This window comes from Porites lutea, chromosome 8 (assembly GCF_958299795.1).
Source record: "Porites lutea chromosome 8, jaPorLute2.1, whole genome shotgun sequence".
Taxonomy (NCBI): Eukaryota; Metazoa; Cnidaria; class Anthozoa; order Scleractinia; family Poritidae; genus Porites; species Porites lutea.
Window position 1 is genome coordinate 16353134 of NC_133208.1, and position 25451 is coordinate 16378584.

The following is a 25451-nucleotide window of genomic DNA, read 5'->3' on the forward strand; positions in this document are numbered from 1 at the left end:
GAAAGGGCGGGAAGAGGGATCTCTATGATGGCGGGAAGCGGGGGAGAAATTCCAAAAGGCAAGCTTTCGTTAATTGTTACTGCTCATCATCCAGTCAAAGAAACGAACCCAACAACGTTTCTTGACTTCCATTCAACGTTCTCCGAGGCCCTAAATCAAAATTTTAATGCAGAAAAGTCAAAAAACGTAAATTCGCACTTGGGATAGAAAAAAGAGCATTTTCCGGTGAAATTGGAAACCTTTCCAAGTCGGTTACATCATAGGTCACGAGTCCTCATGAATGAGGTGGCGTGACACATGTACACGTGTGTCGACTGTGTAAGTCATGTCAGTGTCTCGTCTGTTTGACCTCTCTCGCAGGTAAAATGTCGTCAAAGACCATTTTAATCGGTCTAAGTATTTTTCGGTGTGGTGTGGAAAAATCCGTACATGGAAGACCTTCCTGGGAGCTCGCTCCGTACGATTGTAGTTTGCAAAACACTAAAGATTTTACGGCGTGGTGCAAACTTGTGTCATTTAACTTGTAATAAGCCAATAAGAGCAGAGCATTCGTTTCTTCAAATGCTTCTTGTTAAAATCGGACATAGATGCATCATTCCGATGTAAAAATGTATGTATAACCGTTAAACCTCCCCGCCGATGTTTGATGAAAGATACAACTTCTCGAGCAAATATGAATAGGTTTGAGATTTGATAACCAGCAAACAATAATACTCCACCCACAGGCGGCCCAAACTCACGTTGCGAGGGAAGGGTGTAATGTAATTTACATAACATATGTGACGCGCCGGTGTCGCGTTACAGGCGACCGTTGAAAATATAAGAGACTTTGTATGGGAAATATATTACTGAGATCTGTGAACGCCAAATAACGCTAAACCTTACTTTTTCTTAAATGAAATGAATAAAAAAGTCTTACCTGCAATCTATACCGCTGCGGTTTGGTGTCTGTTTGTCGTTTTACTGTTTTTTGGCTTTATTGCGTAACCACTGTTACTCCTTTCATAGAACGAAGTTGGGAGACAAAGGAACAAAAAGGTACGGGAGGCGGGAGAACGGGGTACGGGAAGCGGGAGGTTGTCACCCCCCTGTCCCCCCCCCCCCTCTCCTGAGTGCATTCATAACTCAGCAGTACACAATGAAGCGTTTACCATGTGTTTTATAAGGAAATTTAAGAGGAAACGTTTGAATTTGTTCACCGATAGTAAGGAAAAGAGGTGAGTGTTGTTCAGTTGTTGTTGTCATCTCTGCGAGCTGTGCTGGCTATGGCGTGAGATCATTCTTTGCAAAGTTGTTTTCTCTCAATAACAATTTTTCGGTGAATTAATAGTTTTCCGGCACCTAAATATGGATTTTACAATCATTTTAGAGTACACTTTCTCTCAGCTTAACTGAACATAAGCTTAACTGTGAGGAAAAAAATATAGGTACGTAAACATTGACGCGTACTGCTTTAAGGGCCTTATCAGATTGACAATGTTGTCCGCGACATTCCTACACGCAAAATTTTATCCGGCAGTTTAGATTAAGAAGAACAAGTTTATTTTGACTTCGTGTCGTGTCAGTGCATTTAGTTCGAGTCGATAGAAAAAGGTAAATCATGTCGCAGAGCAAATGAGAATTTCCCGCGCAATACGATAATTATTATTTAATGATATGTAAGCTTTAATAACTTGCGGTCCACTGGATATCAACCTTTGTTGACCTTGAAGGCTTGTTAGCGATAACCAAATCATGTTTTTTACGTTAGTGGATAATATTAGTGCAATACTCCAATCAGAGATTGCCGAGGTCATACAATACGCTGTACAAATTTGTCATAATATGTCGCAATAGATTATAGGCAGCCGACAATATCTTTATTTTTTATGAGGCGCAGTTAGCTTTCCAAATATATAGCGCAGTAATGATTCCGGACACAAACTGAAAACTCGAAATTTTTTCTTGATTTGCAGTCTGAATAAAACAGAGCCGGTCTCGTAATGTACACCCCGGCTTAACATTACTGTATTCAGAAAACCGCATGGAAAATATTGGTCTACTTTAATGTGGCGCCAAACTGAAGGTCGTTTGCCGCGAACTGGAGCCTCTTTTTGTCAGCCAAAAAAATACATCCCTAGCAGGAGCTCGGCTAGCCTGCGAAGCGCAGACGCATTTCCGGTCGTCGCTTCTCTCCCTCCGAAAAATAGCGTCTGCGAACCCGAGCGGCAAAACGATTTCCGTGACGTAAAACCTTTTGTTTTGATGTAGGCCAATCAGATCAAAGGATAGAATACAGCTCGAGTAACTCCTCGCGACCTCGCGCGCTGAAGTGTCTTGGATTTTGGCGAGAATTACCAAATACGCTTTGGAACGTGAATTTCACGACCATAACAAGGTTTCCTGCGACGTTGAATGGTGACTTCTTTATGAGGCAACGGCTTCTTAAGCTATGTATGTGATGTGGGCCTTTCGTTTCGCTTTATAAAAGACAGTAGTACGTGACATAAACAAAACCGGGACCAAATAATCGCTACAGCGAAAGGAAAGCAACGTAGCTTAATGACATCGCGCTCAGACTTATTTATTTCAATTTAACCAGCGCTGACAAAAGGTGGTGAATCAATTATACAGACACATCCTTGACTGATTCAGAAATCTCTAACAATCGCTCGTTAATAATTCTAGTATCGCCACAACACAATGATCTGAAATATTATAAACCTGGGCCAGACCCAGCGTGAAATAAATAGTTACAGCAGTAAATAGATCATAGTCAAAATGACATTTCAGCTACGACGCTTCGACCCATCTCACAAAAAAATATGGAAATGAGAACCTTGAAAAGAACATGTACTTAAAGAAATATACCGGAACAAATATAAAATGCTTTCAATCTGATCAAAGTTCTATCTGAACCAAGAAGCAACCACGCATGGAAAATCAATTACCACATGTCCTACCTTTCAAAGATAAAGGATATCTACTAAAAATATCTAAAGCGGCACACGACAAACTATCGAAGAGTTCTCCAAGGCACACTTTCCTGTCAGAAACCAGAGAGGAACAGAAGCAACAAACGGCATGATGCGTCTTCTGTCATTAGGACATTTATCGTTTCGAATATGATCAAAACAACAAGGTGTGATAAATCAATGACTCCGTAGGCAAATAGATGGAAATTGTCCTCTAATCTTTTCTTCGATATGAATCCTCTTAATACTTATTTCGTCCATCAGTCCAACAATCCTGGCAAATTAACTTTCGTAAACGCGTCGTTCTGAGAAAAAAGGACGGCTATACACAAGCCACGTCGTCCTTTCAATTTCGACTTGAAAACATATCCACCGCGCACGATCCTGCGAGAAGTCTCGCGAGTTAGTTCCTTGATTTTAAGAGCTAAACCGTGATTGGCTAAAAAGGTTTTACGTCACGGAAATCGTTTTGCCGCTCGGGTTCGCAGACGCTATTTTTCGGAGGGAGAGAAGCGACGACCGGAAATGCGTCTGCGCTTCGCAGGCTAGAGCTCGGCCTGCCTTGGACATTTTTCCATTGCCCGAGATATACTTAAATGGTTCTTTAAGAAAGTTTCGTTTTCGTTCCTAGTTCATTTACTTATCACTTCCACGGAGTCAGTCCTTGGTTATGAAGAAGTTTAAAAGAGTGCTCACCTCCATTACCCTTCGCTGATAGTAGCCTCCATTCTCCATGAATTCAGTGAAGAGTTTTATAACTCAATCGAAACCTTGGGCATAAATAAAATCATGGTAGTAATTTGACATTCTCAGTTTGAACGCTAACTTTTTTGTCCCTTTTGATTAACAGACCCACACCACAACGCCGCGTTTAGCACCCAGATGAGGGGGGTGTAAGGGTTTGCGGTATTGGGTTATTTTTGGTGCGGTGTTGCGGTAATTTTTATTTCAAAGTACGGTATTGCGGTTTTCAGAGTCCAAGCGGTGTGCGGTGAGTTTGAATTTTATGTCGCGGTAGTCGGTGAAAAAATCGTTGTGTCGCGGTGATCTGCTTCTTTTTCATGACAAGAGGGTACAAATCGTAAAAGGTCTCCCCAGGCTCCCTAGCTAGCCTGCGTGACCTGCCCGTCTTCCTATAGTTGCACAGTCGGGGATCGTATATATTGCGCAAACAGTCCGGCCGAGACAAATCGTATGGCTTGTAGTTTCAGTTAATACTTGATATGATTAACGACATTAATTTTTTGATCCAATGATACGTAAACATGTCGCATTATTTATGACCTCATGGACCCTGTGGGAATAGTCAGCTTGGTTAACCTCCTTACCAATCTTACCGCCACTTTCGTGCCAGTCGCGAAACAGTGGCGAGCGATCCAGAGGGTCAACTAAGTGATCAGTCAGATATTCCAGCAAATAGTGAGGTCAGTGAGGTCGTTATAAAATGCTTAGTGTCGAAAGGTAATCTATGAAGATGGTGTGGTCTAAAAATTACTACTCGTCCTTCTCGTTATGCGTGCAGGAATATAGAATGTACAAGTATTTGTGTGTGCTTAGCCTACGTAGCATGGCAGCCCGGGGGGTGCCGCTGGACGGGGTCGCATTTTCATGAGTGGATTGACTATAATGGGGTCGCATTTTCAAGAGAGTTACTAGAATGGGGTCCACGCGCATTTTCTGAATTTTGGGGGTAAGGCAGTTCTTCATATTTATGGTTAGCAAACGTACCGGAATGTTTGTACCGTAGATGAAAAGTAAAGTGTTCTTCATTCAACTTAAAAAATGGTCAATCCGCTAAAAATAGAAAGTGACTAAGCTGGGGTCTATAATTGGCCACAGAATAGACTATAATGGGTTAGGCGCTCTGAGGCCAGCGGCACATTAGCAAAAATTCACCCAAGTACCCCTGTTGTATCATTTACGTAAACGTATACATGTTATGAACAAAATTAAACGAGTGCGATGATCTTATGTTTATCGCACGCTTGCGGTCGACGCACCTTGACTTCGAAACACTGACATAAAAGCATTATTTCTGTTTGAAAGGAGGATTTTTACTATTGACAACGTCAACTTTTTCCCATTTGTAACAGCGGTTTCGGTATTTGAGTAAATTTTGACGCGGTATTGCGGTATTCTCGCGCTACCATGTGCGGTATTGCGGTATTCATACCCCCCTTACGCCGCCCTCCCAGATCAAAGATATTTTTTTATGTAGGAGACGTGACGTTATGCAGTTGAAAAATCAATCTATTTTTCTTCCATTTGAGTTTGATGCCTCAAATAGTGGCCCAAAAAATGACGAATACATATACTTTTAACTATAACCAGAATTAAATACTCTTGATACATTTGATTTGCATAACAGACTCAAAAATGCTCTTGCCTTTACATACAGATACAGTCGTCTTTTGTTTAAGACGTGTTGACACTAGAGGTGTTGAAAACTGTCCGATTTTAATTACAGTGCGTGCACTCCCAAGATTGCCTTAGCATGTACAATCTGCACAGCGAGGTCACGAAAAAAACAACAAGAACAACACTAAGGAATTCTTTTTTTTTTGTTTGTTTTCCTAAAACTTAAGGTCCTTTATTTTAAATTGCTCCGCGATTACAAATGTGTTTCGTTTCTATAGCGCTGGCCGTTAGAGAGAAAGTATAGAACCGCTAAAATTGGGCCTGATCTCAGGTTACCAAAAACGTAGACTCAGTTGCGAGAACAAAAAAAACATCTAAGTTTCAAACTCTATTTTCTTTACTGAGCATGTACTGATTTTGAGCCAAGGATGTAACATATTAGTTCACTTTCTTGTTGTCGAAAATAACATGTTTGTAAACATGTACGTTTTGGAAATGTAACACCACAGAAATGCCTTTTCCTTTTGATGGAAACAGACATCGCTAGTCGATGAGAAATGTTTTAAAATTCCGCCAATTTCTCAATTGCTTTTTATAACAGCTGTAGCCTCGGCATATGGATCATGTGGTAATTTCTTCCGACTTTGTTAAATAACAATTATTCCCCGAAGTGGAGGTGGCTAGTCTTGCGTATTTACCGAGCTGCGAAGCAGCGAGGTAAATATCCACGACTAGCCACCAACACTGAGGTGAGTAATTGTTTTAGTATATACTGGGCGCGATCCATTCAACCAAACTTTCCGGAAATTTCGGTCCAAAACTCAATGGATCGGTTCGGTCCAACCGGAAAAGTTTCGAAAGAACTGGTCCACCTTTTGAGGTGGTCCTCTTTACCCGGTCGGACCGGTTGGAATTTTGGTTGAATGGATCGCGCCCACTAAAACAGTGAGATATTTGAGCACAAAAATGACGGTTTTTAACTCAAATACTGTTGCCAACGATTACAATTTTGGCCCGTAACGACCGAACGGCCGCAGCCGTCGCTTTCGCTTGCTTACGAATAAAACTTTTGAAGGCATTTGTTTTCTTAAAAAGGAGTTGTGAATTCTTTTTGTATTTTAAATCATTTTGTTAAAAAGATTATTAAATTTAGTTTTAACCTTATTTATGAACAAGTCAACTAAATAAAGTAACGCAAGACTTAAGCTTAATTTGCATTTGTAAACAAAAAACTTTTTCACCGGTTTTATTTATAAATTCGGGTCAAAAAGACAAAGCTTTACCTCTTAAAACTTCCAAACCAAATTTCGTCACCTTCTTCGTGTATTTCGGGAAGAGCTTGCTTGATTAGTTGTGAAATTTCTTTGTTTGTTACGGCAACAAACCGGGAAGGCCTTTTGCTCGCAACTTACGCGAGTTTGGAGTTGCTCGCTCGGAGGAACTGGAGGTGAATCAGTGAATAGTGCAGGATATTCACTGATTGAGTAGCCAATCAGAGCCCCCCCCAAAAAAAACACTATCCACTGTTTTAGAATGTACTAAACACAATTATCTATATCACGAATATTTTTATATATTTTTTTTTTTTACTTGGCCGTGATAGTTACGTTCTTATCCTTTTTGTCATCCTCGACTCCTCTTATAAACAAGAGAGAGAGTTTGTGACTATTTGTTAACGATAACTATTTTAGTATTTCTGTACTGGAAGGTCCCAGTAAACGTTAAGACAGACTGCGGGACAACACCATGCTGCTAGTCTATTTACCGCTCTCCGTCCGTCGTTTCTTTTTTGGTGGTGCTTTGCCCGAACTTTTCCTTTTTTCTTGTACCAAGACCTGTCAAGAAATAGATTGTCGTGTTGGGAAGTGTATGAGTCTTATAACTTGTGCAGTTTCGTAATCGTCATCTGATACAAATGCGGGTCTCATTCACGAAATTCAAAATTTTCACGATTGACATAATAATCATTAAGCTTCCCTATAAAATGCCTCATTCGGGAGTAAATTCCGGTCGGTTGAAGCTGGGAAATCACGTCGTCAAATCAAGTTTAGCCGTGTCCTTATCAGACATAAAGATACTCGTTAAACTCAGTTTTGTTTGTTTTTTTTTCTTTATGAATTATTAATGGTTTAAAATTATAGACCTCTTAAGATTGTACGTTTTGTTTCCCAATTCAGACCACTTGATGTTCTCCAGGGAATTTACCTTTCGTCTTTTCATAAGGTATGCATACATATAATCGTGGATGTACGTACAGGGACGACATTTGAAAGAAACGGTTCTCTGGGGTGCCATCACATAATTTATGGTCTGAAACGGGAAAACAAAAAATTCAAGCTAAAAAGGTCTACAGTCGACTCCCGATAACTCGAACCTTCAAGGGAAATGGAAAAAGGTTCGAGTTACCGGGAGTTCGAAGAAAATAGCCGAGAGAAAGGTAAAAAACAGTTTTTACTGCACAGTGAACATTTTAATCACATTTAACCGTAGAAATGTCAAATGAAAATTAAAAGATACTTTTAGATTAGAAATCAGAACGTAACGTAACAAAACATAGCCTTTACTGTTTTACTGTTTTGAGAAGGAAAGCTGCTTCACGTTAGCCTGTGACAATCAACATTAGCCTCCACTAGTAAACTATACTCCTACAACACGTCAATAGGAAATCCAAAATTCAATGTTTCGGACGCCAGTAGACGGCTTTTTTCTCGACTTTTAAGGGCTCAAAACATGGTTCGAGGTATCGAGGGTAAAATTATATAGAAAATGACCTGAAGGGAAACGAAAATTGGTTCGAGTTAGAGGGAGTTCGAGTTATCGAGGGTTCGAGTTACCGAGGGTAAAATTACAGTGAATTTATGACGGAAATCCAGGGGAAATCAATTTTGGTTCGAGTTAGCGCGAGGTTCGAGTTAGCGAGGGTTCGAGTTATCGGGAGTTGACTGTATTCGGAAAGGCTGGCGGCACAACAGGGCGAAAGGCTGGCGCTAATTACGCTGAAACTTTTTTCTTTCTCGGCAATGAAGACCCTACCACCACCTTTGGCTGGGATCAGGTATCAAAATTCCATCAGCACGGCCGGCTGGAAACTAAGGGCCTGTTTACATAGAGGTGGGGGACCCCAGATAGGTGAGGTTACATGCGGCGGGTTACCCCACCTATCATGTAAACTTGATCAAATTAAAATGAGAGATTATATGGACAGGCGGGTTACCTCACCTACCACAGGGGTCTCCTACCTCCATGTAAACAGGCCCCAACTCAACATTAGTAAAGATGACAAATTAGAACGTGATTTATTAAAAGCTAACAAAGATATAGCTCCGCAAAGTCGCCGAATTTTACAGACGTTTGTTCAGTGGGAAGCAAGTTCGTGCCCCCAGCATACAACATACAAATTTCCTGAAGATTTCGGGACGTTTTGCAGCATAATCACGCCTTTGACGTATAACCTGTAAACTTGGCAAGTTTGCTAATTTTAAGGCGCTCTTTCCAGCAGTGTTAATTGATATTCGCTAATTGTTCTTTAACAAAACTTGGCAAAAAAATGTGGAAGGGTGTATAGTCTATACCCCTCCCTTCTTACCTCCCCTTCTTTCAACGCCTATACCATATCCCACACAGGGGCATTTGGTTCAACTACATCCAGTCATTACAAGACATCTTAGGTGATAGATATTCAACCAATTGCATACCGATATAAAGAAGAGAAGTGCGACTAAGGTTACCATGGTAACGAAATTTGTTGATCTCAAGAATCTCTCTTGATAGAGACGGCCATTTTCATTGTTGAAACATAGAAAAGAGTATGGGCTACCGTTTTGGTCCTGAGTATAGTCATGCACAGGAAAATCATAAATGTTCAATTTTTTCGTCTTTTTTTGCCATATTTGAAGGACCATGCTTTGTTGAGATCTAGAGATTTTGCTACCATGGCAACGTGACGTAACGACTTCTGAACACAAAGGGTCGCGCTTACATACGCTCATGCTTACCCCTCAGCCAATTAGCGCGCGCGTAGTATCGGCTTAGTTGTTTTATAACGTTCGATTCAATGTCCCCGTTGAATTGCGCCTTTTGTACTAGGTAATAGTTTTTAAGTCCAGCGCCACGTCGCGTTTTAAACAGCTTTAATCACAAACGGGCCATCTAGTTGTTCAAACACATTGTTTTGGTATCAGTTCCACTTCCTTATCCCTTTTGGTCCCAAGGGTGACCAACATCAATTTTCTCCTAACAAAATCAGCAGATCATCAAGAGTAAAGGATATGAGAATTACTAAATTGATTAACAAAAGAAGGACACTTTGATCTTAAACCATATTCTCCTAACTGTTCAGTCTGGAGAATTTGTATGTGGATCGTGGGGCTTAAAGGGTCCAGTTATTTAGCGGAGACGGGCATGTGCCACCAAACAGGGTATTGTTTGCGAGGTCTTGACTTGAGTTTTTAATAGGGTGGGCAAATTCATTTTGTAGAGTGTTTTATAGGGATGTTCTTTGAAAGGCACCATTCGTTAGGAACACATTAATTAAATTTAGCAACTTGTAGCTACATTCATACCGCTATACTATACGATTGTTTAGGGACTAAAATTATTAAGCCACACTGTACTTGTTGGGTTAAATAAGTGTTATGGTCACCTGACCATGTCCAGCTGCATTGTAGCAACATTCATTTTGCTGATTCTTTCCAGCGTTGTAGGATCCTCCCCCTCCTCCACAGGCTTCAATTAAACCTTTCCCGCTACCACCCCCAGAGTAGCCTCCACCACCACCACCACCTCCTTCCCTTCCATGAGCACCACCACCTCCTCCAAATCCCCCACCAACATTGTTAATACTAGCTCTTCCACCCACTCCTACCTGAAGAAACCCTCCGCCGCCTTCTCCACCAGTCCCCATGGAACCTCCAAACTGCGTTGAACTTCGTCCACTGGTGTAGAACCCACCGCCGCCACCGCCTAAAGTAAAGAAATAAAGAAGCTTTACAAATTCCCTTTTCTTTCCGATTCTCAGTAGTTTAAAAGACGGCTGAGCACTATCCACCGTACTGTAAGTTTCCTTTACCAAAAAAAGATTCAAAAAGGGTGTTGAACTTCTTGCCGCTAGGGACGCAAGGAGCGAGGATGACGGCTGTTTCCCGGGCCAATGAGTGAATGGCAATATTTTTCACTACAATACCCAGATAAAGAGGGTGAAATTTTTCCCAAATGTAAATATCACGTAGTCAAAAAAATCGGCGAGCTGAATGGTTTACTCAACGAAATGCCAGTTAAATAACTTTCACGCCATCTAAAAATATAGAAGAGAGTTTAGGGAGTGAGATGTGATTTACTGTGCCAAAAACAGCAAACGGGAGATTCAAGTTGAGAAATTTTCAAAATGAGAAATGAGCAGTCAACAGATTAAAACAATTGTTATGAATAGAATTGGCGTGAATCTACCGATTTTCGTGTAGTTATAATGAACCGGTAAACGACAATTAACGGGAAAACTTGGTCACGTGGTACAAGTGTATGTTTGCCTTTTTCTGAAAACGCGATGCTTAATCTCTCTATTAATAATTTTAAAGTGTCAGTTATTCAAGAAAAGCTTGTTTAGTGGTACCCTGGGTTCCAGAGGATATTTTTGTCTTATCGATACTGATGGTTCGCGGCGAAGCCGCGTCAACGAGGCGCGAAGCACCGAGAGAAAAAAATAACCTCTGGTCACAGGAGCTACGAGTCTCATTTCCATACAATTTTAGGATCAAATATCTCACCAAACCTGTTTGGAGCTGACGTGCATGTTTGTTTTCATTGACGCTGACAGCTGAGATTTGATCGTACGTGACTCTGCGTCTGCGATGCATGACAATAGCGCGAAAGCTCACTTTGCTACGGTGTATTAAAAGTTGTCACATACTCTTTACCAAAAAATACACTTCAAGTGTCAAGGATTTAAAAAGGACAGAAGTCAGCTGAGAAGTCTGAGAAGTACACACTCTGTATGTTTTTGGAAGTCAACAGGATAAAAGGAGGTCCGCGACACTTGTATTACTTTACCGGGTCAAACTAAATATTGCCAGACAAAACGGCTATACCAAATAAAACATCATTCTGCTGCATTTTTTAGAAAATAAACGGCGCCGCGAACTACCAGGAATTAGGGAAAAAAGAAATAGCCTTTTGCACCCAGGGTAATATCCGTGAGAATTCAACATCATGGACATCCGGCGCAAACAACACTGCAGAACTGAGCCCAAGACAAACTATAGCAGGAAATCATCACATTCATTCAAAGTACGTCCTTTGGTAGGAAAAATTCAAACAAAGCTTCTTCCTCGAGCAACGTTGATCCAGTTGTCGGATGTTCGCTTAAATTATTTCGAAGTTTAGCCAGAGATTGCTTAGCCACACTTCCAAAGGGAAACATAAAAGTCGAGATCTCTGAATTATAACCCGGGATTATATTGTTTGTCATGAACATCTGATCGCAACCGGTTTTTTTATCTCTTGCGGTGAAGTTCTTCGATGCAGCCAATAAAGGTCACTGTTACAGCATTAATGTCCCCTTCGGACGTGGGAGTAAACAATCGGCGACCCAGTTCAGATTCTGAACTGATTTCTCGCATGGAAATGAGGTTGCTTGCTTGTGTAACCAGGGGTCCATCTCGGGAGCCTTGTCAAACCGTAAGCACGGTTTATTTAATATAAGGTATTTTGAGAAGGGACCCCTGGAGCCAGGGTAGTTTAGTGGATTATCTTACTGAATCCAAACTGATGGTCATAAGATTGGTGCTTTGAAAAGAAGGATCCACTCTTATACAGTTAAATTTTCTCACCTAAATTTGTACTCTGGCCGGTCTTTGCTCCGGAACCACCACTGCCTCCCTCCAATGACAGGTGCCCAGTTCTACCTATTATCGACGTCGTTGCATCACATCCAGTATATCTTGTGTTGGAATAATTCACGCCTCCTCCTCCACCAGCCACTATCAATGGCGCTTTGTTTCCAATCATCACCACAAACGTACCTCCACCGCCTCCAGCAGAAGTAGTTACATTGTTAATTCCACCCTCTTGACCCACGAGTATTTGAATTAATTCGCCTTGAGATAAGTTAAAAGTCCCCTCCATTCTAGCACCTCTTCCACGAAATATGCCTCCGTTACTTCTCGTGTCGTACCCCCCTGCAGCTCCTATTGCCTCTATTCTGTAGTCGCCTGTGTACGGCACGGTCCAGCGTTGAATACCGCTGACCAATGTAACTTGACCGTCATGATCCTGACCACTGTAGTAACTACCAAGGGAAGTTGGGGGCAGTCTTCCGCTCGCGCCGAGGTTTGTGAAGACAGCTCCGAATGTAACTGAATAATTTTGAAAATAATCAATAATCATTTATCTGACCTTAAATGATTCATCCATAAACAGGGTCTCTGAAAAACAACATAGCAAATCGACAACAATTTTCATTGGTCTATACTCTTATTGACTAAACAAATGACGTCAAAGTGTTCAAAACTCAAGTGGAACGAAGAGCCGCGGCCGAGTGGTTACACTGCAGAGTTTTGACGTCAAGTTTCGTTGAAGTTTCTCGGAAAATCGCGCGCGTGAGAAAAGAAAAACAAATTGCGCCACCATAACGTTTCGTCGCTGACGTCGTATGGTCTGTACTCTTATCGAATACTGTACAGCTCCCGACCAATCAGCACGCGAGAATCCGCTCATTAAAAAAAAAAAAAACGTATATACCTACTTCAATAAAGGTCACATACATATTTTATTATTTTTCCCGAAGGGGCTTTTCAAAGACAGAATATAATAAGCTATTAAGCACAGAAAGAATTTTAAAATTAACTGGCTAGTTCTACTGAGAGTATTAGCAATAAAAGAAAGGAAACCTACCACGGAATAAATGTAATATATAAATTTAGCCAGGGCTAAAATTAGCTCCAGTTATAAATTTGTAATTTAAATCAAACTATAAACTTGTAATCCACAAATCAGTTAACTGGGGAAACCTGTATGACTTTTAAGGGTGGGGCTGTGTGATTTTAGAGAAAACATCATTTGCAAAGTGCAAGAAAGAAACAACATGTAAAATCTTACACCCAATAAATAACAATCACTAGTCAGTAGATGAGGAAAACAAATTCTTCCCATCAGTGCAAAATGATTTATTTGTCCGCCTACCCCATGCACCCTTTATTTTATACGGAGGGTCGTACAAGGGAGGGGGGGAGTCCTCTTGCACGGTTCACAGACGAAGTAACTAATCACTGATGTCAAACTTTCATTTCAGTTTCGAGTCACATAATCAGCATGTTAAGTATTTTTTTTTAATCTTGTGGTAAGAGTGTCTGAAAAACAGCTCGAAAAAGGAATATTAAGAATAAAAGAATATTAACATATATTACCCATAGTGGAAATCTACAATATTTACAAATGTTCAAAGCCGAGGAAATTAAATCTCTTATTGTTCCTTCAACAACTTAGATGTAAGCGACTGTTTAAAAAGTGTTACATTCCTAGAAAGTTTAAGAGACGTGTCAACGGAATTCCATACACTTACAGTTCTGTAATAAAAAGATCTTTGTCCACTTGCTGTTTTAAAAAGAGATATGTTCAGTTTTTGTGAATTGCGAGTTCTACGATTGCTGGGAACTAAAAATTTGTCCTGCAAAATTGTGAAAAACCGCATTCTGTCCGAGGTATGTAAGCTTACAGTAAAAGAACACCGCCTCATAGTATACTGTTTAGCTCAGATATGATGTATAAAAAGTGTAGATGCATGGCTAGCTTACACATCACCACATTTGTTGGCAAGATTTTGAAATAAAGTTAACTTGTCGAAAAAAAAATTGGGCTTGATTTTTTTATTTTGGCCTCCCTTTTAGACAAAGGAATGAAACCTTTAAGGTTTTAATTTTAATACAATGTGTAAATTGCCATTATGACTCTTGACTCATCGAAGATGATTGCTGTCGTTTGGGTGTAAATATAAGGCTATTAACTCGATGCCAGATTTGTTTCACTCTTGGACTGTTTGCAAATTATTTTACTTTAAAATCATTAAGCCTTTCCCTCAAAAGTCACATGAATGTGTTTGATTTAAATTATAAATAGCCTTAGCCCTAACTAAATCCACATATTATCGCAGTGTCAACGTCTGAGTCAACGCCTTTTTTCAACAAAAACAACGCATGCATTTGTTAAGGCCAACATAAAATCTCATTGTTCATGTGATTTTTTTATTGTTTTGACGTAATTTGAGGAGATGACGATGAACTGTTTGAACTCCGCGAGGGTTGGTAAAGTAAAAGTTACAAAAGGCAGTGAAACCCTTTTTAACAATTTTCTAAAACATATGCTTTTCATTGACAAAATAATGCATCAGAAAACACAGTTTCATAAGTTTAGAGATAACTTGAGTGCAATCGTCCGGTTTGATCATCTTTAGTTTAGCTGATTCCTGCTCATTTTTGGCTTTTCCGAATTTCTCTAATTTTTTTGAACCGGCTTTCAAAATTTTAATGAAATTCAGATATTTCCTGAATTTTTCTGAAATAGCGTGACGTTAGCCCGTTTAAATCCATTAGAGCGAAGTACAGAAATAAATAAGACAAAGCAGTTTATTTCTTGTTCCTCTACTCATGGTCAAACACTGAATTACTCGACGTATTTCGCATGTTAAACACTCGAAAAACACAAACTGTGACGAATACATCCCACATAGGGATTTTTTGGGCGGGTTTTATTTTTGACATCTCGAGATCATCCCGTCACTTCAACTGCGATGTACCTCCCCCCGCCCATCCCGAGTTAACCAAATTGATTTTCTTCCTCAGTAGAGTCTGTTCAAAGACACAGTAAATCTCAATTTGTTCTCGGTAGAGGGCACTGGTTTCTTTTTTTTTTCTAACTTAAAAAATATATTTATTTATACGTTTGTTTCTCTAGTAAATTCGCAAATTGCAAGACATAGTGTACGCACGGGACAGTTAAAACAGCTAAATTAAATGCTCGTTTTGTTTGTTCTGAGATAATTTATATATCCTTGGAAAAAGTTCGCGGTTTATTTCTCCAAGATTTTTAAAGATTTATGTACTGAAAATCGGGCAAAATTGCCGAGGAAAATATAAAGGCAACAGAAAAATAGAAATTTCAGTATTTTAAATTTGAGCGCGCCTAGCCAAAATATTAAAGCTAGAACATCATGTCGCCATCTTTTTGAAGACTTTTTACTTTCTACGCCAACAGAAATAACCTTCGAGATCTCCTTTAATCTCGTAAGAAGTTAAATGTGATTGTGCTGACTGTTTTATTTTCAATTTAAAAAATTAAAAGGTAAAAACTATTTTTCAAGTCAGCGAGTCTGCAGTTTTCCCAGGTATAAAAAATTTGCATACTAAAAAAACAAGCAACGGAAGTAATTTTGGTTGGCTGATTCAGCAAATGTCAATGAATCCAAAAAGAGGGCGGCAGGCGTTTCGTAGAAGGTTTGTATCAGGCTCTCTTTTGGTTTCGCCTTGCCCGCCGGAATGTGATTTACAGAGCGAAACGAAAATTGAGCCTAGTTGGGTTACTCCAACCGTTAAATGTCGCTGCATGGTTATAATTTTTGTGGGTAAAGAAGTCAACACTTGTTATTGTTCTTTGCGTGATTAGAGAAAGATTAAAATTCTAATACCCGATTTGCATGGTAGCTACACTGTAGTTTTTTTGTTTAGTAATAGCGCAGTCTAATACCGTATACTACAACTACCGGACGAATTCTATGACTTGCGGGGAGGCGTTTTTTTCGTTGAAGCAAAAAAGTCGGGGGTTTGTTGTTTAAAAACAAAACCTACAACCATTTTCATCAGGAGAGATGTGCTTGGTCCACATGTTACGCGCTTTTAAATAGCCCTAATATAGTAATGACGCGACGTACCAAATCGATTTGCATAATTACCTCTCTCAAAAATAAGTAGTGTTAATCAAAATTCTCTACAAAAACCAAATTCCGTGGTGAAAAATATCGAGAAACACGCAAGTAGAACTATGAGAAAACAGCTTATCATTCCACTTACCTTGTGCTTTTGTTTCCTGCTTCGGAGCGGCTGAACCTTCTCCATCCGCCTTCTTCATTATGGCCAAAACCAAAGCGGCAACAGCGATCACGAACGTTACGATGATGACCGTCAACATGAAGAGCCTCATTCGCTTGGGGCTCAAGATTTCGGCTGTCGGGGCCTCTGTTGTTGCGAGCTGCCCCACTGTGCTTCCTTTGTAACTATCCCCGTTACCAGCTGGTTGCACCTGACCATTTGTCGCAGTTACTTCAATAATGTCATCGTATGGTCCTTCAAGGTTGCCAGTTTGGGTGGGTTCCAGCTCTATATAATTTTCTTCTGTATTTACAACTGGCGTCGTATACATCTTGGAACGATGATCTTATAACTATTACTTCCGTTTCGGCTTAGCTAACTGCGCTTGTTTCGAAAGTCGAGTATTATGTATTGTACAGAATGCACTCCCCCATGCCTTAAGGCGGAGTTAGCAAACTACAAATGAAATTAGCCAACCGGTTGACACACTAACAACCGTACGAGCGCTTGTGTATAATTTGTGACGTCATCGTTTTTAACTTCAGAGAATGAGTTCGACTTCCGTTGAAAACTAATGTGTATGAAAAGCAAATCATCCTAAACGTAGCCAAATGAAGTGACACTGACTGAGTGTCCAGTGTTAAGAAAATATCAACAGTGTGCCAGACTGCGTGAAATTTGTTGACTCTTCTTGCGTCACGAATAACTTCTAAAATTTTTTCTCGTTCACGGAAAAATCAAGTAATTCACGTTTCACGGAAAATTGAAAAATAAATTCAAGTATTAATGTTTTCTATTGACTAACCTGTTTACGGTCCAAAGGCAACTCGTTATAACTACCTTAAAATTTCACTCAATCAGTGTTAGGGGAGGGTACCGTAAAATTCCGAAAATAAGCCCCTCCAAATAGAAGCCCCCCAAAATGGTAACGCAAAAAACCCTCCGTTAAGTCGCCCCTCCGAATATAACCCGCTGAGGGGCTTGTACTTGGAATTTGCCTTCGAATACAAAGTAAAACAAAGAAAAATTGGTAAATTTCCTTCCCACTACAAGCTAGCCCAATCGATTTTGAAACGTAAATTTCCCTCCGTACTTAAGCCCCTCCGAATATAAGCCCCTCCAAAGTAAGACCCTTAAAAAGGGCCTTTGAAAAATATAAGCCCTGGGGCTTATTTTCGGAATTTTACGGTTTTGGCAATGCTTCGAATGAACCAAATACCGTAAGACAGATTTACACATTGCAATTTGTCTACCGGAGAAACCGCCAGTTTACTAGGAATTAATAATTGAGTCAAGCTCTTTGCCTAAAGAGATTCTTCGACAATAAAATCGGCATAAATGATAATAAACATCGGTTTACGCATAATTCCACCCCCACTGTCACGATCGAGCGCTTAAGGAAAAGTGCCTTTGGATGAGCTATTGCGAATCACAAATAAATAAGACCACGACATCCGCTATGCGACGCGAGGAAAGTTACGTCATTATTCCGTGTTATCACAAGCGTTCTGCTCGTTTGGAAATAATTTATTGCCTTAATTCAAGAATTGGAATTGGAGATCAATCGAACAAATATTCCAGATTACTCTTTGTATTTCCAGTATTCCCGAATACGGTCCGGGAAGCACCCAGTGTGTGACTGCGATGGAACTCTGGTCCCTTTTCCTCTTGAATTCTTCTCTCTTCTCCCTTCCTCTCTTTCAACGCAGGCTGCAGGCAGTTTGTTGCTCAAAAGTTGGATAGCGCTATCCAACGGATAAATCACTGTCCATCGCATAAGTATTAGGGAAACCGATTAAGCTATCCACTGGATAGTGATTTATCCGGTGGATAGTGCTATTTAACGTTTGAACAACCGGAGCCAGTTTGCTCTGTTTACTGCAGGTTGTATTTAAAAAACTAAAATGCTATTACATTCCCTTTGTTGCATAAAGAAGAACTTGGCACGACGTGTATCCTTGTATTAAGAAAGTGGGAACGCTGGTCCCTTTTCCCTCAATCCCCCCCCCTTCCTCCCGTCCCTTTTCCCTTCCTCCCCAACGCCTTTCGACGTAAGCCACGCAGGCTACAGGCAGATGAACTAGACAAGTCTTTTCTTTGTCCCTGTTATTCTTTTTATTTTATTAACCTTTTTAATTGACACCTTTACATTCTAATATAATTCTGTTACATTCCCTTTGTTGTTTTAAGCAGAACTCGGCACGATCATCCTTGTATTAGGAAAATCGCCGCCATGCCACCATGCTGAACCCTAGCTTACCCTGAGTAGCTAGCGGTTTTGTTTGTCGAGGATGTAGTTGCCATCAGTGTTCCTGCCTCGCCTTGATACCGAAACCACCCAGGTACAATATCTGCATCACATTCGACGCCGCTTTTACCATAATTCACGTTTCGGTCAGCACTCGTCAGGTTTTTGTAATTTTGACATTCTTAAAAGCAGTAAGTAAATAGGGTTTTAAAAACTGAGAAATTACATGACAACGCCCTAGCTTTCTATGGTAATATGCCTGCGTTTCGACGCCACTTTATGCCGGGCCATCTAAGCCGCAACTACCTGCCATCATCATATACTTCTCCTGATTGCCAGCACAGCAAATCATACAATTACCAAAACAAGATCACTGTGAACAGTTACTATCGCCCCATGTCAGGAAATCTAAGACAGTCCTGGATTCAGGATTCCACGCTGTGGATTCTGGATCATTTGTCGGATATCTGATTCCTAGCTAAAAGTGGCTTATCCCGGATTCCACCAGCAAAAATTTCTGGGATTCCGGAATCCGGTACCCTTTCAAGCTAGAAACTGAATGGAGTAGTGTTGGAGCTGCTCGTAAGGCCTCTCCTAATTGGTCGCAGGAAACAATGGCATGTCATTCTTTCAATTGTTTTAGTATTGTTTGGGGTCAGGGTTAGGCACCATTGGTGACTTCTCTTCCGAGCAGCTGCTCAGTCCACAAACTACTGAACAAAAAACAAAGAGGTGTAACACAGTTTATAACATAGCTAGAAAATTCGCCTAATCAAATTCAATAGCGCGAGCACGCTGATGACGTCAATAAACTATTCGTAATTCCTCGAGTTGTTGTGAGCTTAGCAATCCTGAGTCTCCTGAGTGCATCCATAACTCAGCAGTACACAATGAAGCGTTTAACATGTGTTTTATAAGGAAATTTAAGAGGAAACGTTTGAATTTGTTCACCGATAGTAAGGAAAAGAGGTTGTCATCTCTGCGAGCTGTGCGGGCTATGGCGTGAGATCATTCTTTGCAAAGTTGTTTTCTCTCAATGACAATTTTTCGGTGAATTAATAGTTTTCCGGCACCTAAATATGGATTTTACAATCATTTTAGAGTACACTTTCTCTCAGTTTCGGGATAAAAACATAAGTTTAACTGTGAGGAAAAAAATATAGGTACGTAAACATTGACGCGTACCGCTTTAAGCGCGCCCTACAATAATAAAATTTTAAGTTAACTGCTGCATTGATCGCTTTCATAATGTTCTAAAACAATTAGTTCATGCTCTAGCAGTGCGTATGTCGAGATATTGAGCACTCGGGAAGTTTGGAGAGCACTCAAAAGGCTAGAGTTGCTCTCGGCTGCGCCTCGAGCTACTCTTACGCCTCTTTCGTGCTCTCCAAACTTCCCGTGTGCTCAATATCTCGACATACGCACGATGTAGTATGAACTAATTGTTAATTATAGTTACAAAGTCACTTATAATGAGGTAGCAGAAAAGGAAACTGTTAACGCGTGCTTCTACCATCACACCTAGTAATAAAAAATAACGCTGAAATAAATTAACTCAAGGGCCTTATCAGATTGACAATGTTGTCCCCGACATTCCTACACGCAAAATTTTATCCGGCAGTTTAGATTAAGAAAAACAAGTTTATTTCGACTTCGTGTCGTGTCAGTGCATTTAGTTCGAGTCGATAGAAAAAGGTAAATCATGTCGCAGAGCAAATGAGAATTTCCCGCACGAATACGATAATTATTATTTAATGATGTAAGCTTTAATAACTTGCGGTCCACTGGATATCAACCTTTGTTGACCTTGAAGGCTTGTTAGCGATATCCAAATAATAGTTTTTACGTTAGTGGATAATATTAGTGCAATACTCCAATCAGAGATTGCCGAGGTCATACAATACGCTGTACAAATTTGTCATAAAACGTCGCAATAGATTATAGGCAGCCGACAATATCTTTATTTGTACGAGGCGCAGTTAGCTATCCAAAAATATAGCGCAGTAATGATTCCGGGCACAAACTGAAAACTCGAAATTTCTCTTGATTTGCAGTCTGAATAAAACAGAGCCGGTCTCGTAATGTACACCCCGTCTTAACATTAACAGTAGGGAACTTAAGAACCACGACGAAGTTCACGACGACGACGTCTGTTGACTGGGAAAGGACTGGAACGAGAACGTCAGTTTCGGCGGGAAAAAGGAAACTTAAGATGCAGTCGATCGGTAGGTCGACGACGACGACACTGAATGTAAACAAACATGTAGAAGTAGTACAACTGTGATGTTCGTTCGCAACAAAGTTTTTTCGCAAAGGCGTCTTTTAAGACGATGCAAGATCTTATTTTATAAGCCGTACGTCTACTTTCATTGACGATGAAGAATTTTTAGTGTTGTCTGACCTTTTCGAATGGACAAATCTCTTTTTTTCGTACGAAGGTTATTCAGTTTTCAACCTGAATGACATGACCAAGTCCGAGTTGTCTGTCAGAGTTTAAATTTGGAAAAAGAGACATTCCGATGCGATAGCTGTTTTCCATATAAAGTTCATTTCCTCTATATTAAAGATATATGATTTTCCTGACCTAAATACGTACAAATAAATTTGTCACTTACGAGTTCGCTCGCTCGGCCTGCACAGCTCAATGTTGTCTTCGAAGTAAACACAATTCATCAGTCAAATTTTCAATCAACATCGCTTGTTAGCAGAAAAAAAGAAAGGATAACTGGATTTACGAGGTGAAAAAAATACAAAGCCCTTGAAAAATCGCTTAAAAACAGGGAGTTATACCTGCCGAAGCTTGTGGACTGCAGGACGACGTGACTCTACTGTGTTTGGCATCGTCGACGACACCACGACGACGAAATTTGTTAACCGCGCTTGCGCAGTGCACGGTATCTCACTTCCGGTCGTCGTCGACAAAGTCGTCGTCGTGGTTCTTAAGTTCCCTAGTTACTGTATTCAGAAAACCGCATGGAAAATATTGGTCTACTTTAATGTGGCGCCAAACTGAAGGTCGTTTGCCGCGAACTGGAGCCTCTTTTTGTCAGCCAAAAAATACATCCCTAGCAGGAGCTCGGTCTGACTTGGACAGTTTTCCATTGCCCGAGATATGGTACTTCAAGAAGGTTTCGGTTTCGTTCCTAGTTCATTTACTTATCACTTCCACTGAGTCAGTCCTTGGTTATGAAGAAGTTGAAAAGAGTGCTCACCTCCATTACCCTTTGCTGATAGTAGCCTCCATTCTCCATGAATTCAGTGAAGAGTTTTATAACTCGATCGAAACCTTGGGCATAAAATCATGGTAGTAATTTGACATTCTCAGTTTGACCGCTAACTTCTTTGTGCCTTTTGATTAACAGACCCACACCACAACTTCGCGTTTAGCACCCAGATCAAAGATATTTTTTCATGTACGAGACGTCACGTTATGCAGTTGAAAAATCAATTTATTACACTTCCATTTGAGTTTGATACCTCAAATAGTGGCCCAAAAAATGACAAATACATATACTTTTAACTATAACTAGAATTAAATACTCTTGATACATTTGATTTGCATGACAGACTCAAAAATGCTCTTGCCTTAGCTTTTCATGCAGATACAGTCGTCTTTTGTTTAAGACGTCTTGACACTAGAGGTGTTGAAAATTGTCCGATTTTACTTACAGTGCGTGCACTTCCAAGATTGCCTTAGCATGTACTATCTGTACAACGAGGTAACGAAAAAAACAACAAGAACAACACTAAGGCATTCTTTTTTTTGTTTGTTTTCCTAAAACTCGATTAAATCCAAACAAGATCCTTCATTTTAAATTGCTCCGCGATTACAAATGTGTTTCGTTTCTACCAAAAACATAGACTCAGTTGCGAGAACAAAATATACATCTAAATTTCAAACTCTATTTTCTTTACTGAGCATGTACTGATTTTGAGCCGAGGATGTAACATATTAGTTCACTTTCTTGTTGTCGAAAATAACGTGTTTGTAAACATGTACCTTTTGGAAATGTAACACCACAGAAGTGGCTTTTTCTTTTGATGGAAACAGACATCACTAGTCGATGAGAAATGTTTTAGAATTCCATCAAATTTCTCAATTGCTTTTTGTAACACGTGTAGTCTCGGCATATGGATGATGTGGTAATTTCTTCCCACTTTGTTAAACACAATTATCTATATCACGAATATTTTTATCATATCCAGGGAATTTACCTTTCGTCTTTTCATAAGGTATGCATACATATAATCGTGGATGTACGTACAGGGACGACATTTGAAAGAAACGGTTCTCTGGGGTGCCATCACATAATTTATGGTCTGAAACGGGAAAACAAAAAATTCAAGCTAAAAAGGTCTACAGTCAACTCCCGATAACTCGAACCTTCAAGGGAAATGGAAAAAGGTTCGAGTTACCCGGAGTTCGAAGAAAATAGCCGAGAGAAAGGTAAAAAACAGTTTTTACTGCACAGTGAACATTTTAATCACATTTAACCGTAGAAATGTCAACTGAAAATTAAAAGATACTTTTAGATTATAAATCAGAACGTAACGTAACAAAACAAAGCCTTTACTGTTTTACTGTTTTGAGAAGAAAAGCTGCTTCACGTTAGCCTGTGACAATCAACATTAGCCTCCACTAGTAAACTATACTCCTACAACACGTCAATAGGAAATCCAAAATTTAATGTTTCGGACACCAGTAGACGGCTTTTTTCCCGACTTTTAAGGGCTCAAAACATGGTTCGAGGTATCGAGCAAAGTAGTATGATTTGTATTGGCCGCCATGTTGGAGGGCATGCTCTTGCCCTCCAACATGGCGGCCAAAACTACTTCTTGCTTATATCTTGTTCAACGTTTCATAGTTACGCACAAATGTGCTGTAGACGTTATCACCTCATATTTTCAACATTTTCCTTGAAGTTTAAGTGCAAAATTTGTGTTCAGAGAGAGGTAATTCATAATTTGAAAAATCACATTTTGGTCACGTGACCAGTTACGAACTTATTCATTTTAAGAAAATGGTGCCGGTTTGAAAAACCAAATCACCATTATTTTGTTTAAGATATAACCCACTAATCGTTTTTCGAAGGCAAAATCATATAACTTTCATTTTCATAAAAACGGTGTCACATGCCTCTTAGTGCAAATGGCCTATTTTGGTTCGAGTTAGCAAGGGTTCGAGTTATCGGGAGTTGACTGTATTCGGAAAGGCTGGCGGCACAACAGGGCGAAAGGCTGGCGCTAATCACGTTGCAACTTTTTTCTTTCTCGGCAATGAAGACCCTACCACCACCTTTGGCTGGGATCAGGAATCTAAATTCCATCAGCACGGCCTGCTGGAAACTAAGGGCCTGTTTATATAGAGGTAGGGGACCCCAGATAGGTGAGGTTACATGCGGCGGGTCACCCCACCTATCATGTAAACTTGATCAAATTAAAATGAGAGATTATATGGACAGGCGGGTTACCTCACCTACCTCAGGGGTCCCCTACCTCCATGTAAACAGGCCCTAACTCAATATTAGTAAAGATGACAAATTAGAACGTGATTTATTAAAAGCTAACAAAGATATAGCTCCGCAAAGTCGCCGAATTTTACAGACGTTTGTTTGGTGAGAAGCAAGTTCGTGCCCCCAGCATACAACATACAAATTTCCTAAAGATTTCGGGACTTTTTGCAGCATAATCACGCCTTTGACGTATAACCTGTAAACTTGGCAAGTTTGCTAATTTTAAGGCGCTCTTTCCAGAAGTGTTAATTGATATTCGCTAATTGTTCTTTAACAAAACTTGGCAAAAAAATGTGGAAGGGTGTATAGTCTATACCCCTCCCTTCTTACCTCCCCTTTTTTCAACGCCTATACCATATCCCACACAGGGGCATTTGGTTCAACTACATCCAGTCATTACAAGACATCTTAGGTGATAGATATTCAACCAATTGCATACCGGTATAAAGAAGAGAAGTGCGACTAAGGTTACCATGGTAACAAAATTTGTTGATCTTAAGAATCTCTCTTAATAGAGACGGCCATTTGCATTGTTGAAACATAGAAAAAAGTAAATGGGCTACCGTTTTGGTCCTGAGTATAATCATGCAGAGGAAAATCATGTTCAATTTTTTCGTCTTTTTTTTGCCATACTTGAAGGACCATGCTTTGTTGAGATCCAGACATTTTGCTACCATGGCAACGTGACGTAACGACTTCTGAACACAAAATGATCGTGCTTACATACTCTCATGCTTACCCCTCAGCCAATCAGCGCGCGCGTAGTATCGGCTTAGTTGTTTTATAACGTTCGATGTAATGTCCCCGTTGAATTGCGCCTTTTGTACTAGGTAATAGTTTTTAAGTCCAGCGCCACGTCGCGTTTTAAACAGCTTTAATCACAAACGGGCCATCTAGTTGTTCAAACACATTGTTTTGGTATCAGTTCCACTTCCTTATCCCTTTTGGTCCCAACGGTGACCAACATCAATTTTCTTCTAACAAAATCAGCAGATCATCAAGAGTAAAGGATATGAGAATTACTAAATTGATTACCAAAAGAAGGACACTTTGATCTTAAACCATATTCTCCTAACTGTTCAGTCTGGAGAGTTTGTATGTGGATCGTGGGGCTTAAAGGGTTATTTAGCGGAGACGGGCATGTGCCACCAAACAGGGTACTGTTTGCGAGGTCTTGACTTGAGTTTTGAAAAGGGTCGGGAAATTCATTTTGTAGAGTCTTTTATAGGGATGTTCTTTGAAAGGCACCAATCGTTAGGAACACATTAATTAAATTTAGCAACTTGTAGCTACATTCATACCGGTA

General features: G+C 40.1%; 1 protein-coding gene across 1 annotated transcript; it reads right to left on the reverse strand.

Moving 5' to 3' along the window:
• Window positions 1-9918: 9918 nt before the first annotated feature.
• Window positions 9919-16511, reverse strand: LOC140945807 (uncharacterized). Its single transcript, XM_073394858.1, has 3 exons — window positions 16367-16511; window positions 12137-12661; window positions 9919-10274 (listed from the first exon to the last, which is right to left on the reverse strand). Exons 1-3 carry the CDS (start codon window positions 16494-16496, stop codon window positions 9934-9936), a joined length of 996 nt encoding a protein of 331 aa, XP_073250959.1. The 5' UTR covers window positions 16497-16511; the 3' UTR covers window positions 9919-9933.
• Between the last annotated feature and the right edge of the window lie 8940 nt (window positions 16512-25451).

Excerpts from the sequence above, each read along its gene's own strand:
- LOC140945807 (XM_073394858.1), bottom strand. The coding sequence starts at position 16,496 with ATGAGGCTCTTCATGTTGACGGTCATCATCGTAACGTTCGTGATCGCT. Across the intron at positions 12,662-16,366 it reads GCAGGAAACAAAAGCACAAG|TTACATTCGGAGCTGTCTTC; the intron begins GTAAGTGGAATG and ends AAAATTATTCAG. Across the intron at positions 10,275-12,136 it reads CGGCCAGAGTACAAATTTAG|GCGGTGGCGGCGGTGGGTTC; the intron begins GTGAGAAAATTT and ends TCTTTACTTTAG.